Genomic DNA, 16,813 nt, shown 5'->3' with positions numbered 1-16,813 from the left:
TGTTCTCATAAATGTCTTCAATACTGGCCACTTGTTATTTTGTTCCAGTAATGGTCTCCCTTCCTTTCATCCTCTTGCAGCTAGAAATCAACAAATTTTCCTTGCTCTTATTAAAGAGCTTCAAAATAATTTGATTTCTGTCAGGAACGAGGGGAATGGATTGTAGGGGAGCTCCAAGTCTCAACCCAATTAGTGACCTCGTTCACTGAGCACATCTTGTCTTTTTTTCTTCCCCTCCTCTCTTCATCACACTCTCTATTCACGAACATCCTTTATACCCCTCCACTATCTAAACCCCTTCTTTTCTTCTCCACTGGACGTTCTATTCTCCCACTTCTCTCCCCTCTACTGTTTCTTTCTTTTTCTCTCTCCACACAAATGAGTCCATTTTGCCCCGGGGATGAGACCACGGTGGTTAAATCAGATTGGGGGTAGGTTATATTTGGACTGTGGCAAGAGGAAGAGGAAGAGAGAGAGGGAGAGAGAGAGAGAGAGAGAGAGAGAGAGAGAGAGAGAGAGAGAGAGAGAGAGAGAGAGAGAGAGCGAGAGAGAGAGAGAGAGAGAGGGAGGCATCAAACAGCTAGATGATGACTGCATGGCCTATTTTACATCAGCAAATTGGCTGAAAGTGGATTCCCAGGGCAGACTGAGCTGACAATATTAGTAATATCAGTTTAATAAAAACCTCAAACTCATTTGAAGTTGCCTGTCTAATTATCATTAACACACATGGATAACAATACTGAAGCCTGATGATGATATTGTGGGGAAATGGAGATTGAACTGTGACCTTCAGCCTGAATTATCAATACAAAGTGAAAAAAGACCCATTATTTATGCTTTTACCTGTCAAAAGATCTTAAACTCTTTACTCCCATCGGTTTGACACTGCTTGCTATGCTTTAGACTACAGTTCCAGACTTGAATAAAGAAAAAGATTAGAGCAAATGAAACCCTATTTAAGTCAACGACCAAAATAAACATGTGTGACTGTCATGGTATTTTCATTTATGGCCCACTGTTTGGGATTGGGCCATCTTTGCTGGCTTGTTTTCAGCAGAATCTAGGAAATAAAAAAGATTTAGTTCTCATTTAGCGATAGTTTGTTATTTCACCATTTCTGTTTTCTTCCCTCCACATTTCAAGAAGACTTGAAGTGTCACCTGGAAACGACAGCATCACCTCGCCCACTTCCATGACTCATACTTACGTAATGACTTTAGGTGTGTGGAGTCATTAGGAAAATAAGTGTGGATGCCAGGAGGGACCGTGGTGGACTTGGCAAAAGTCAGACCACAGCTTTCAGCTGGATCTGAGACCCCTTCTCTGGACTCAGACCAGATTCAACAGCAGCTTTCACCCTCCAGCAAATGTACCAAACAACCCCCCCGACAATCAAAACTGGCCAGTGCAACCCCCCCCCCCAAATATCTAAAAAATAATTTCTATTACATAATTAAAGACATTTGCACCAGAACCTGATGCAAAAAATGAACAAATTGTTGCAGAAAAATTCACCAGAATACAGGAAATGAAGTGTTTGATAGGGTAAAAATTTCAATTTTCCTCAAAAGTGGAGATCTCAACCCAAAAAAAGAAAAATACAAAAGAAAATGCAATTTATGTAAAGCAGTTACAAGTAGAAGTTTGAAAAAAATGTGCTCTGGTTTATTGGCATTTCTTTAAACCAATCACAATCGTAATGGGCGGTGCTAAGCGCCAGACGGAGCCCCGGTGCCTTTCCATATAGCCTTGGGAAGGAACTTGTTTTGGTGGAACATGTGTACGTTCAAAAGTTGTTTTAGTCGTGCAACAGAAAACTCAGATTGGACAAAGATCTGAGGAGCAGTTAACCATAGTCCTTATTAATCCACCGGAGTTTAGAATTCCAACACAAAGAAGGCGGAAGGTAACGGAAAAGAGGGACATCCGACGGAATTTCCAGCGGCCCCGGAACAATCCTGGAAGTGGAACGTTGTAGATATAGACTAGAAGGTACTATACAAAAAAACTTACTTTTTACTTCAAACACACCAACAATGCTGAAATTAGCTATTGGGGATATACTGGACCTTCTATTCTTGGCTTTATTTTGTTTATTGATATAATATTTTTACTGTAATCTTCAATCTACTATGTTGCCTTCCATATAGATAACATCACATCCAGATATTGAAATTTCAGCAGTGCTAATTTGTAGTTTGAAAGCAGATATTTCTTTCTTTGAGCTAAAATATAACCATCAGGTTTTAGAGTTAAGTCCCTCCCAATCAAATATGGAGCCAGGATTTTTTCTTTCTGTGGCTGCCATCCTGCTCCAACAATTCATCAATCATGCAGGGAGGATAGACGAGGCAGACAGACTGATCCTTACACCAACAGTCCAGAATTCATTGCAACTTCATGACATCTTGCTGCTACAGCTTTGAAGGCTTCAATGTGTTTATCTCCACCATCCAAAGTAGCTTATGAATTTAAAATCAACCATAAATTATGCATATATGTAATGTTCTCACTTTCAGTAGAGTTGCATGAGTAGCCTACGAATGTGACTGATACTTTTGATTTTTATTACCTGGGACTGCCGACATCAGTAGATTTAGTGGAGTATTTGGCTTCGGGGTCGGCACACTGTCATAATAGTTTATGGTGACAAAAATTGTCCCATCTTGTACTTTTAATTGCTGCATAAAGTCTGATATGGACAGCTTTTCTCAGTACGTTAAAGGATGAGTACACCAAAAAGCTCTTCATTTCTAAAATAACTCCTTGGGAGCGCTGGATTTAAGATCTTATACTGTAGGAGTATACAAAAAGGATTTTTCCTATGAGTGAGCAGTAAAAGTGAGTTTACCCTCCACTACCTCTTACCAGCTTCACAAAAAAAAGGATTATGTATTCCTCATCACCCCGAAAACCACAACACCACTTGGGAAATGATGTTTCTTTTGATACATACATCATCAACAGCTACTCAGGTTGACAACAAATCCCACTGAAAAAGCCAACTTTGATGAAATGGCGCAGGAAAGAACGCCAGTTGTCAAAACCGTTGCCACAAGAGACTCAGAGTTTAATATTGAGATGCCATACATTTCATCCAAGATTTAATTTTCTGCTTGAATTGCAGAGTGAGAAAGTAATCATACGGACGCGTGTCATCATTTAGACGAGTTATCATCCCAGAATTACAATTTCAATATGGCAGCACGCATCTGTCATCCCCCAGATTAGACTTTTCATCTCAACGGTTCTCATCCAGCAGGTGAAGTAAAGGTGAAGTGCATTATATAACTGACAAAGCTTTCTAATGCAAATTGTTTTTTCTTTCTCTCACGTCAGTGATTTGTACAGGCGTGGCAGCTATTTGTTATACACAGGATGTATGTTATATAAATGTAAATGTTCAACAAAATGTTCTACAGCCAACTAAATTACACATTCAAATCACACGGAGAAGATGATTTATTCAGTTGGAAAACAGGAGCAAGGCCTCATCAGTATCTGTAATAGCATAGAACAAGTCCAAAGTTTTAATTTTTTTCTTCTCTCTCTGATAAAACTCCAGTACTAGCTGTGAACTAATCACAATCTCTATTTAGGTATAAATTACATGTTTCATGCGTATAACTAACTGGTTCCTCAAACCATTATTAGCCATCAAGAGAGACAAGTGAAATGATTGCCATTTATCTCCTACATTAGCACACAGACTAACAGAGGATCAAGGATCTCCTCAGTAAGTGCATGTGTGCATTCACGTATATGTGCATGTGTGCATGTGCTTATGCGTTAAGGGTAGGGGTTTTCGTCCATTTGTTAAGTCTATGAATATTAATAAAACACCCTGCACAAAGTAGATGAGGTTTTTCAATGGTAGTCAACTGTGTATTGTGGGGAGGGTTGCTTGCCATACCTCTACATAAGAATGTCCAATGTTTTTCTTTATAATTTTGAATAGGAATGGTACTGGACATAGAGATAATATAACTCTGCTGTAGGGTTTAGTGGCCTCTTCTTTCAACATCAACAGCATGCATGGTCTTATCTTCTTCGAGTCCGTTGCAATTTCAGATGTCATTCTGCCAATATCTGGCGCGTTTTGCACAAAAAGTGAATTTTTGAAGTGGGATCGAAATGGAAAAAATTTCATTTTTTCCATTTCTATCCCAGCTGATGGGGTCGGTTCAACCAGGTCCTGGGGGCTGCACTGGGGGGACGTTTTCACACTCCAGTAGGTGGGACATTGTCTGTACTGCTCCACAGCTGCATGTGTCTTCTGTCTGGTGGTTCCATGCTTTTGTAAGTGCTTTGCACCTCCCCTGTTCCACTCGTAGTCTGTTGAGGGTCTTCCAGGTTAGCCATGGGAGGTCGTGCTCACTGGCGAGACATTCAGTCGGAGTGATTCCTCTCTCCATCCAGTCCTGGGCTTGTGTGTTTAGCTGGTTCCATTCATCTTTCCAGATGTTGGTCCTTGCTATTTCTTTGGTTGTCTGGAGAGGTGGGACTGTCTGCAGGAAACTGGCCCTGGATTTCAGTCGGGGTGGAGGTGCTGCATGTCCATGCAGGGGGTGCCTGGTGTCAAACTCATGTACTCTCCGCTCGTCTTGGGCGACGATGGATCGTGTGATGTGGGGAGGGGGGGGTGCAATGCCAGCTAGGGCGTAGAGGCACAGGACTGCAGGGTAATCAGTAATTGGATTGAAACCACGCCCCTTCCTTCTTTCACAAGTGACCAAACACATGATATAGTCAGAAGGTAAGCTGATGAGGAATGTCATGGCTGGGGGGTTAACACTAAAGACCCCAAAAAATGTCCTGCTCCACCATCTTGTTCTACATGCTAAAACAATTAGACAATAGAAGGGCAAGGGCATGCCCTATCTTGCAATGTTAACAAAAGTGAAAAAAAAAATGGTGTATCCGCCCCCTGATTCAGATCCACTCCAAAATGTAATGGGTTCTTCCTTGGCCCATGCTACAGCCTTCAACAAAGTTTCATGAAAATCATTCCTGGAGTTTTCTTCAATCGTGCTGACAAACAGACAGACGAAGCAAACAAACCAACAAACCGAAACCAAAAACATGAGATTATAATAAATAAGGATGGTTTATTGTGTTGACCAAAACCTTTCTAATTAAACATGCTGAGAATACTTTTAATGTCAAGAGGCAAGCAGGTCAAAAGTACCATCTGAAGATGGTCTAGTACCGAAACGTTGCCTTCTATTAGACTTTATATATTTGTTGCAAGTTAGACTGTGTGAGGGAGTTTCTTTGCTACAGTAGTTAAATGTGTAACAATGAACCATATTGTAGTCCATAAACTGATCATGTTTTGTTTGTAAAATCTTTATTTAGAGAATGAATTTCGCTACATGTATGTGTATGTGACAATAAAGTACCTTTACCTTAACCTGGCCTCTTGTAAAATCTTTATTTGAAAAGTAGCTAGTAGGGTAACTACAGCTCTTACATAAATGTAGTAAAGTAAAAACTACAATATTTCTTTTCAAAATATAGTGGAGTATTATAAAGTAGCATAAAATGAAAATACTCTATTTTATTTTACATAAATGTAGTGAAGTAAAAACTACAATATTTCTTTTCAAAATGTAGTGGAGTAGTATAAAGTAGATAATATGAAAATACTCTACTTTATTTGTCCCTTACTATTAGGTAAATGTTGCCTACCTGCTTTCAACAACTGGCTTTTAGGGCTAATTAGCAAGTGTTGAGATACCATGGTAAATACTATGCCCGCTAATCATCAGCAGATGTATACTTTTATCTATTTGTTAGTTTAGTTTTTGGACAAGGATGGTAGCTCCATGGCACAGAGGAAAAGGCAAAAAAACAGGCTAGTTAGTAAGGTCAATTCATTGTTGGTGTGGGTCTATTCATGCTTTTTTGACAATAAAGAACAATCTAGAATTTACCCAGTGTTTCCTTTATGTCCCTTTACAAACTGTAACTTTGTCCAAACTCGTTGTCCAAACATTGTGGTGCTTTCTGTTGTATGGTTAGTAGAACATAAAGCTGTAACCGCGGCTCAGGCTGTCAACAGCTTTTATACTAAGCCGTTGGGAGGACACGCCCCCCGTGTTCCCACCACTCACAGGGCAGAAAGTGATTAGCTCATCGCGGCTGTCAGTCACGCCTATCTACCGTTGCTTCCTGTGTGAGCCACTGGACTCACTCGTCTGACTGCACAGAGTCTCCGGTATGGGCAGCCGCCTAGTCTTCAACTTTTTACTGGAGATTTTACCACAGTTACGTTACATTTGACACGGTTTATAACATCTGAAAATGGATTTCTGATCGGAATAACCCGAAAGTGAGTCCGAGTGAGTTCATTCGACCGTTTAAATTCATTTTTTTGTTGGAGTTGTTGAAGGAAGAGGGGAAAATGCCAGTTGCAACTCTTCTGCCTTTTACCGCGACCCCGAATAGGAAGTCTGCCAGCCCGACCTCTTTCAGGTTGACAGAGAAATTTATTTTGTTATTAGTGTTTAGCGCTTTTATAACCCTCTGTTTCGGGGCCATTTTCTTCCTACCTGACTCGTCCAAGCTGCTTAGCGGAGTTTTCTTTCATTCCTCCGCGGTGGAGACCAACACCCGCACCGGTCCGGACAGCAGCGACCCAGGTTCGGCATTAAACGAGGAGAGGGTCCTGGCCAAAATCAGGAAAGACCACGAAAAAGCTCTGTTAGAGGCAAAGGATACCCTACAAAAACGGCCCGACGAGATAAAACAAGACATTATAAATGAGAAGGAGAAAGTTGCAAAGGAGAGTATGGGTCAAGGTGGGAAGGATGACAATAATTTACCTATCGTTGAATATCACCGCCCGCCCGGGGCGACTGGACACGAACCTCTGGACCCCGAAACCAAGGATAGACGGGCTAAAATCAAAGAGGTAAGGATCTGTTGAGCTCACGCACTGTTCGTTCTGTGGGGAAAAAAACGTCACGCCAAACTCCGCCAAAAAATCAGACATTTTAAATGTTCCCCCGAATTTGGCAGTTGGTATTCATTGTAGAACATGACTAAACAGCTAACACGTATCGATCAGATTCCCTCTACAATTCGGCGCACATATAATACACCAAGGAACACTGAAGTGTATTACATTGGAACTTTTACATAATGTTTGCTTGTTATCTCGAAAGTGCTCTCCGCCGACATACCTTGCGGAGAGCTATGGCAATAAGTGTAGGCTACACCAAATATACAACTTGTGTTTTTATTGAATCAAATCTGACCATAGTGGATCACTTGTAGCCGAAATGCGCTAACACGTCATTGTGTTTCGTTGAAGATCTTATGCCGTGTTGTGCTATCTACGTACACCTGCCGGTGAATTTGACACGTTGATTTTAACAGCCTTTTCAACGGAATTCGGCGTGACGTTTTTCTCTCCACGAAATCCCCCGCAGCCTGTTCCCGGGGAAAATGAAGGAAAGCATGCAGGATCCACCGCCCCCCTCTAGGCTGATATACCTGTCTTTCAAGTTCCCCCATGCCAGGACGGTAGATACGGGGCTGATGCAAAACCAGCTCAGATCGGTCATCACTGTGGCATTCATGGATGCGGAAAATTGAACACACCTTTTAGCCTGTCACAGATCTTAATACATGACCTACATTCATATTCGTAACCTGAATATTGTATATTTTAAGATAACGTGAATTAATGCTTAGTTTGAAAGCCTGAGTTATTGATATAATAATAATAATAATAATAATAATAATAAGTGTCATGACTAATTGGAGTCATGATTCTGCCTCATGTTATATTTATTTACCGGGACACAGTATATGACTTTCATACAATAGCCTGTGTGTCCCCTGATGTCGTATCATTCCACATGGTGAAAGCACCAACAGGTAGCATGTCTGGTATTATTGTTGTGTGTGTGTGTGTGTGTGTGTGTGTGTGTGTGTGTGTGTGTGTGTGTGTGTGTGTGTGTGTGTGTGTGTGTGTGTGTGTGTAAACTAGTTAAAAAGCCCAGTGGTGATGTCTCAGAGGTGGTTTCAGGTGGCTGCTGATGTTGTTCAGTTACTCTGCTGCGTGATCTGTGGTGTGTTATGATCTCAGCTCTCTGATATAAAAATATCCGCCCCAAAAATCGTAACCAACATCTACATGGAGATGAGACCAGTATCTTTTAGTGTTATTTTTGAAAAGGAGTTTTCCCATGAGGCTTGTGAGGAGCAGTTTCCGTAGATCTGCTCAGTGAGGTGACTTGATTTCCATTTACTCATTCGGGTGGTTAACTGGTAGACTCAGCAAAAGGACCTTTTGAGTGAATGAGGATAAGGTTTGGTGAACACGTCATGTGGCTGTAAACATTCAGATAGGCTGCCTTTTGCCTTTTATTGAGAATCATTTAAAAATGATATTACTGCAGGTCATTGTGGCCCAGATCTGATATGAAGGAGATATGACTCCCCTAAACAGCCTCCACACCTGTGGGTCTATGGTCACTACTGACTAAATGAAATATCACAATGATGTTTTTGACTGAATACCACAGTATCAATAATGCAATCATAGTCAAGGATGACCTTTTGTGCTTTCAGGAGATATTTGAGAAGATTAAGAAAAGCAATAATTGGTAAGACCAATCAGCTATTAAATTCTAATAAGTTCCGAAAATCCTATCAGGTATGCAGCTTCAAGAACTCGAAAAGACAAGATTGAACTTTACCACAGTATTATGTTAACCAAAATTCCCTACACTGTCTCATGTCACAGCATGATATTTTATCTATTTATCGCTAATTTGTCATGTAAACGGTGGTAGTAAACCTAAAAAGATCATTGTGTGTGTTTGGTATTAAAGACGCACTGTTTGAAATGCTGACGGGGCACATTTCTGACCTCAAGATGACATCATATGCGACTGAAAGGTCATGCTGTGCATGCGGTATTAAACTCATCATGTTTACAATATGTAAACAAATGTATACAAATTACAGTTTTCCGATAGTGTGCATCCTCCTGCCAACTGGTTGACGTCGTATCGACAGCGGTAGCCCAGGTATGAGGACTTCAGTTAAAACACACAGCCAACTGTATTAAAAAAAACCAAAAAATGTATGCAATACTTTGAAAGATTGTTCCGAGTTCTTACTGTGCTAAAATACCAGTGTTTAAAGTGGAATAAGATGGCATTATTTCTGGCTTTAATCTGAAATTGTAACAGTTTACTTTAAAAATACATTCCCTTAATTTACAGTACACATTATGAATTTAAAGTAGGATTGGGCATCGGGAACCTGTTCCAACTTGGAATCGTTTCAAAAATTACGATCTTTTCTTTATTGGAATCGTTTTGACTCTGATCATCGGTTCCAAATTTAACACGCGCAAGCTTTGGTTTCCGTGGCGGCCACCGTACTCCCAGGCGCTTGTTGTGTTGCAGCCACGGAGCACAGTAAGCGGCGCTCTAAAGTGTGGCTTTATTTTACGTTGAAAAAAACCCGGTAAAACTAGGGCTGCATGATATGAGGAAAATATCTAATTGGGATTATTTTGACTGATATCGCGATTGCGATATGATTCACGATATTGGAGGGAATGATGGTTTTTGTATCATTATTCTCATTTTCATTGAAAATTATTAACATTGTGATTTTTGCCAGGATCTGTACCAAACAAAGATTTTTTTTCTTTAGTCTGTAGGATAGGATTTGTAAGCCGGGACGTCTCTGCAGCACCACAATACTTAAATTCAGAATGGTTCGACACATATTTTGCCATTAATAAATATTGCGCCCCCCTGCGATTTGGATATTGCAGTAGTCCATATTGCGATTTTGATACAATTGCGATTAATTGTGCAGCGCTAGGTAAAACTGTAAATCACCATTGAATAAAAATACAATATTCCCGGAATCGAGAGGAAGAATCGGAATTGGAATCAGAATTGTTAAAATCAAAACGATGCCCAACCCAAATTTAAAGCACCCCCTAGAGCCCCTAAATCCCAAATGTTCTCCCTCTCAGCTCACTGTGTATGTTTTGAAATGTATCTGTGAACTGTGTGACTTTCCAGACGACAACAGAGAGATGGAAGAGAAGTCAACGTACCATCGGCCCCGTTGAGAACTGTTTTGAAGATTTTTTTGTTTCGTTAAAGCAGATATCTGCGTTTGTAGTGGAAACACAGGTTGTCTTGCCCTAGGCTATTTTTTTTATTTATTTTTTTATTTTTACTGGCCAAGTATTAAGTTAATTTAAGTCCGTAAAGGTACCACTGGTGCTAAAGGCATCAACAGGCCAAATCTTTCCTCAAGTTGCACTGATTGACTGCTTTTTGAAAGATTTAGTAGGTCCTCCGGCAGCATTACTGATACACTATTTACATTTTGGTCAGAACATGTTTTTTGTTGTTGTTTATTTTTTTTTACATTTTTGCCAATACAGTAAAATAACCCCTTTTTTCTTGAGATCACCTGCTGATTTCTTGTAAAAAAAAAAAAAGTGGCACAGAAAGGTTCTGAGTTGTATTTTTCTTGAAAAACAAAATCAGTTGCTGAATGTTTAAATCACGGGACCAAGGTCACTGCGAGGTTCGTTAAAATGGCATCCCATGCAGATGTGCATTGCTATGGCACTTAATTCCTTTTTATATGGCTCTTACAAATGTAATAGATAAGATTACCCTGACTGATCACATTTCACCGCAAGATCGTTTCTCATGGCAGCTATAAGTAAGCCTAGTCCTTTTATCACGTCAGGGCCTTTGGATAAAAGACAGTGTCAGAGTAACCATTCAAGTGCTCACCATTGGCACCAGTCACCATTCTTGTTTGGCAGCTGTTGACATTGTGAGGTTACTGTACAGTTGCAGAGGAAAACAGGACTGTCCATCTGGAACTAGCTCCATCCTAATCTCTGTTTGCTCAAAGTAAACCCACAGTGTTGCAGAAACGCTCCACGGCAGTGCAATATTCGGTGACAGAAAAACAAATGCAAACGTCTGGCTTCCAACTGCCAACCTAATGAAGCAACTAATGAACACATTTTAAAGTTAGGGGAGAAAGTGTAATGCTTTTAAACTACAAGAGAAAAGACACAGCAGTGGTGTGTTTTTATATCTACTCAGTATGACACAGGCTGTGTCATACATCATGACGAGTTTGGGGGGGTCAGACACATTTTTGCAACTAAAATGTCTCAAAAACAATACGCAACATAACCTTAATACGTAATAAATAGGTACCCATAAAGATTATGAATGAGAAGATTTGTTTTTTTTACTTTCTGTAAAAGCAGAACTGTATTTTGACAAAAGAGGTTATAAAAACGTTCCACTGAAATCCAAGAAAGTGGCTAATTATTAAAACTGAAGTCCACTGACTGAATGTGGGAATCAACGTTGCTATGCAATGCTAGCTTAATAGATGTAGTTTTAAATATAGTTTTGATCAATTCTAAGATAAATATCTTCTTAAGCAAACCACATCATCCTGTCAGTGAAGCAAATTTGATACATGTTAAAGTAAATGTTGCCTGCTGTGTCAACGGCCATCCCTCTCCCATTAACATTTAAGATTAGACAAAATAAATAAGGAAAAAAGTAGAGTGGTTTTAACAAACCGGTTCAGCTTATAGTTTGGATAAATATTGAGTCAACAGGGTTGGTTCTGATTAAACAGCAGTGGCAGTTAAGACAAATATCAGTGAGTTTTCATTTTTATTTTTCCCATATCACCTGGTCTCAGTATTAACTCGAGCCTTGCAGTGGTCGTTGTAAATGTTGTCTGGTGAAATGCATGAAACCTGCAGCTATGTTCTGCTTTTTGAGGAAATAATTGGACATGCTGGTTATTGTCATTGCATAGGAATACAACGCAATTAAGCCCAGTTCAGGAAGTTTTTAGTAGCATTATAATTATGGACCAGTAAGAATAGTAGCAGCATTAATAGATAACGTAATAGTAGATTGATATCTCTTAGTAATCGGTTGATTTCCATCTCAACGTCCTATTATGTCGACAGACACACCAGCAAGGTTTATGTTGAACAGTCTGTTCTTGCTTTGCTGAGCTCCTTAATATTCCTGGACCGAAATAGCATTTGGTTAACTTGTGCTTAATAATAAAAGGGCAAATAGACTGACATCATTTGCAGTCTTAAGTGATGTGACGAGGCAAATTATTATCACCTTATTCAGATAAGGTTTCCGCTTTATTTCGACATAGACGCGTCTGACACGCTTTAGGCTTCCCTGCAGACATTTTCAAACCACACAAACATACTCTTGCATGCTCCCCTTGAACTCAGGTGGCCTGGTGTTATTTAGTCGAAGCTTCTAGAAATGATTTGAAGGGATGCCGGCTTCCTACTCAACCTCACCACTGCCCCGCCGTGTTGTGGTCTCAGTGGGTGAGTGTTGTGTTTGTGATGGACAGAGGACGGGCTGCAGGGGGGGGGAGAGGAAGAGGATGTGAAGGATAAAGGGCTTGTTGTGAGTGACCACCACAATCAGCTGAATCTGTTTGTCTGCTTCAAATCAAAGGCTCTCTGAAGAACCCCTCCTCTTTGCCGTCTGCAGCCTGGGCCTTCACTTACTCTTAGAGAGGCGAGAGCAGTGGGGGGGGGGGGGCGGTATGACGACAGGGAAAATCAAGGTAGATGGGGGTGGGTCGATGCTGGATACTAGAACACCTGTGTTATTTGAGGCAGTACACTTCTGTCTTCTTTGGTAGTAGTAACATGTTTCTTTGTAGCTTGGAGTAGATTACATTTCAGGATTGTTACCATACATAGCACCCCTGGAACATTATCGTATTTAGTTTTCCCTTCAAGGAATTGGCAAAATTGCGGAGTCGTGGGTTAGAACGAGCAAATTGCGTTCTAAAAATACAGTGACATGATTTATTTTATTTTGTTTTATTTTACCACACAATTTCACCCATTGTGAAAGACTGTGACTGCAAAAAAATAGGGCGACCTATACCACCCGACCAAAATAAACTGCAAGTCAGACTTTGGTGAACAGGCGCCTCTTTTACAGATTTAAAATCAATTTAACAATTACTAAGGTAGAGGTCGACCGATTAATCGGCCGATTTTTGGCAATTTTTTACATAATCGGCATCGGCCAATATCAAGTCGATTAATAAGCAGGCGCATCTGCGGGCAGCCTAGTGTTAAAAACATGAATAGATGACATTTTTTACAGCGCGCCCAGACCAGCTGCCTCCAGCCCCTCCCCTCGTGAATTCTTGCGCAGTGTGTCTCGCGCAGCCACTTCAGGCTCAGACCGTTAGCAGTAGCATGCTGCTGGTGTTCTTGCCTTGGGATTAACTGTACTAATAAAACCGTACAAAACACCGCGGCCACACCGCTGTGGAAGCTCCCCGAATGTCATTTATCAGAGTCTGGTTGTTACCCCTGTCCGTGGCAGTCTCATCCACTCCTATAACGGAGTTAACTGGAGCTAACCGCTAACGGAGCTAACCGCTGAAGGAGCTAATCGTTGCTAACAGAGCCTTCAGTTCTCCGTTCCTGTAAGCTATCCATTAACTGCATCTATGGACTTGAGCACGAATAAAACCCTTAATTTTATTAAATTGGCTGGACGAGTTTTAAATTCCAACTAAGAGTTGTTTGAATGACCGAAATCTGCTCAGATAAGATCCTAATGAGGTCAACAGGACATGTAGCTAAGCTAACAGTAGGGTCCCCAAAACACAGATAAAACACACAAACAAATGAACAATGATCTAACAAACAAGGTGAAGAAGAATTGACTTTAGAGAGCCCTAGTCTTATGTGATTCAACAGGAGTTAGGAGGTAATATTGTTGAGATTAATAATGTCACTTTCTGTGAAGCAGATTTGTATTCTCAGAAGTTTAATAAATGCTGATAAGTGCACTAAACTTTATTTTTTCATTGAAAGGTTTATTTGACAATGTTTATTTTCTTCTTACCTGTTTCGTTTATTTTATATATTTTTCATACATTATTTATACCATATAGGCTACAGTATGTTTTTACATTATACATTTTTAAATGAAGTCTAGGCTACAAGTGTAGATTGGTGAAGTGTTCAATAAATGTTTTTGTTGAGAAATTCTGTGTATATTAGTGTTACATTTTATCTTTCAAACAGAGGTTTAAAAACAAGCACATATCGGCCAAATATCGGCCAAAATAAATCGGCTGACCCTGATTTCTAAAGATCGGCATCGGCATCGGCCAGAGAAAACCCATATCGGTCGACCTCTACACTAAGGACTTGCTCTTGCCTGTTCTGAAGGATGCTTAATAACAGTACTACTGGAAAAACTATGGGAACCACTCCTTGTTATCCATTAGGTGGATCAAGTATCAACCAGATGCCACAGATCCACATAAAATACTGATTTCTTGTCAACGTCATTATAGAATTTTGTTTTTTTGCTATCAGTTTCATTCATTAAGTTGCAGTGGGCTGCCAAACTCGGGTCTTAGTTCCACCACAATTCTCGGCTCCATTTCCACAGTCAGGTAAACAAAGGGGAAAACAGAACGCTGGTATCAAACTGCATCTCTACTTAAGAGTAAGTGAGGCAAATGCATTGGTTGATTTGAAATCTTCATGTTCAGTTAAACTAAAATTACACAGGTAATCTATTACACTACATACTGGGGACCCCCTCAATGACCCTGGGGAAACCTGGAATTGCTCTAAAAACCACAGCTGAGGCTCTTATTTTAATATGACAGATTTGTTGCTAATTAATACATACAAACTCACCTTTTATGCTCTGAGCAACCGCTGCTGTCCTGACTCATCGTGTGTGTGTGTGTGTGTGTGTGTGTGTGTGTGTGTGTGTGAGAGAGTGTGATGAAGCTTGTTGCTGCTTAAGTATGCAGATGAGATGCAAATGAGTATTTGACTAGCCATAAGGTGTTTGCAGTATTTACTCCTTTCAGCTCACCATCTTAAAGGACAATCACTTAACACCCTGTCAGCCCGTCACATGTCAGCCTCTCTGCTTCTTTGAAATGCACAAACACACTTACAAAGAGGAAACTACACGCACGCACACACACACACACACACGCGCACACACACGCACACACACGCACACACACGCACACACACGCGCTGTTCAGAGAGCTGTGGATTAGCAGCCGTCAAGCAAAGATGAAACCTTCTGAAAATCTTCCATCTCTCCCCTTACATCTCTACATGCCTGTCATTTCCTCCCCCCTTCTTTTCTTCTTTCCTCCCTCTTTTCTCCTCCCTTCCCTCTTCTTCATCCCCACTTTTGTGTTACTTCTCTCCCTACTTCTCCCCTCTCCTTTTTCTGCTTGGCTGTTTTCAGGATACAGTTCAGTTATTTTTGCCCACTCCCAACACCATTGTTTTCCCACTCTGCCTGCATGTGTGGGTGCGTCTCTGCAGGCGTCCATACGTTTAACCAAACAAGCCATTTTGCCGCTTTGCCAACCTTTTTAGAGCCTGAAAGGAAATTCTCGGTTTCTGTCTCTTTTTCAGGCTAACTTGGCAGCCTATAAGTTCTATTTCATTATCAACCATTTAAACTAATTGCCTCTGGTTCCCTGGTCCCACTTCTTTCTTTTTTTAGAGTGGAAACTAGATGTGTGTGTCAGATAGATTTACTGCTGGCCCCTCCAGGTGCTTTCTTTAATTGTCTAATGGCTATAATAGCTGTTGCTGATGACCAGCACTACTGCTTCCTGCACAGTATGTACATGAATGTACTTGTGAGTGATAATGCAGACAGAGAACTCCTTTCAGTCACAACGGACGCCATGTGTATTTCCGATGCTAATTGTAGCGACGATATAGAGAAGTCACCAATAGCTGCATTTATGTGGAACCTTTTAATCTCAACAAGAGCCCAAGCAGAATAGAAATGGCTAATGTAAGCACTTTGGCCATTCGGAAAGAAATGTAATTCTTCAAATATGTTTAATGATTTGATTAAAGGAGGAACATTTGTCATGTGAACAGTCCTCTAATTGCTCTCTATTTTTAGAATATCTGTACTCGGTCTTTGCATACTTGCCCATTTTAGTTAAATCAAGAAGTTTCACAACTGTTCTGGTGGTATCATGAGGTTTAACCCCTTTGCAGAGAAAATAAGGGATTGTAGCATCTGGTTTACTACTTCTTTTCTAAATCAACACAAATCACAAAAGACAAACTGACTACTGCACTGTTCACTATGAAGAGAATCTTAAAACCACCATAATCAGTGATGTTACAGCTGTTTTTACTTTATGGAACGCATGTGCTTTGACACCAATGGTTGGGGTATTAGCTCATTTTCTAGTTTAAATGGTACAAGTAGTATGTGCACGGGTGTGGGAAATAACTCGATTCATAGTCTGTTTAATTTCAAAAGACCTGTACGGTGTTTTGGATAACAATGGCTTCCCCTGGTTCTAACATTGCAGCAGAGAGGCTGTTCTCCGCTGCTGGAGATATACCTTTAATAACGACGCAGATGAGCGCTCCCCTTAAATATATTTCTAACTAAATTTGTTAATGTTTTCAGTAATATTTTGGTCAGGGGAACGATTTAATATGAAAATCCCACCATTCTAATTCATTCACGAGGGATGAGATTGAAGGAGACTTTCACAGCAAACATTTGGTTGAAGCACTGAATGTAAATGGTCGATGTTATAAATTGGGAATTGCTACTGTAATATATAAGGATGTCCACTGTGTGCTGTACCTGTAGCCCAAGGCCAGTATGCTGGCTCAGAGTATAAGATCCAGATAATGAATATTGTAAAGAGTAATAAAGTCACTGTAAATATATAGTCCTAG

At 40.4% G+C, this 16,813-nt stretch overlaps 1 protein-coding gene across 1 annotated transcript in view; it reads left to right on the top strand.

Annotated features, from left to right (window-relative positions):
- The first annotated feature begins 6,175 nt into the window (after positions 1 to 6,175).
- The window catches only part of man1a1 (mannosidase, alpha, class 1A, member 1), a 161,582-nt gene continuing 150,944 nt past the window's right edge, over positions 6,176 to 16,813 (top strand). The window contains exon 1 of the mRNA XM_031321702.2: positions 6,176 to 6,919. Within this exon, the coding sequence (XP_031177562.1) occupies positions 6,410 to 6,919 (510 nt within the window). The 5' untranslated portion in view covers positions 6,176 to 6,409. The remainder of the gene's footprint in view (positions 6,920 to 16,813) is intronic.

This window comes from Sander lucioperca, chromosome 19 (genome assembly GCF_008315115.2).
Source record: "Sander lucioperca isolate FBNREF2018 chromosome 19, SLUC_FBN_1.2, whole genome shotgun sequence".
NCBI lineage: Eukaryota > Metazoa > Chordata > Actinopteri > Perciformes > Percidae > Sander > Sander lucioperca.
Note: the sequence above shows the minus strand (reverse complement) of the source record. Positions and strands in the feature narration are given on the sequence as shown.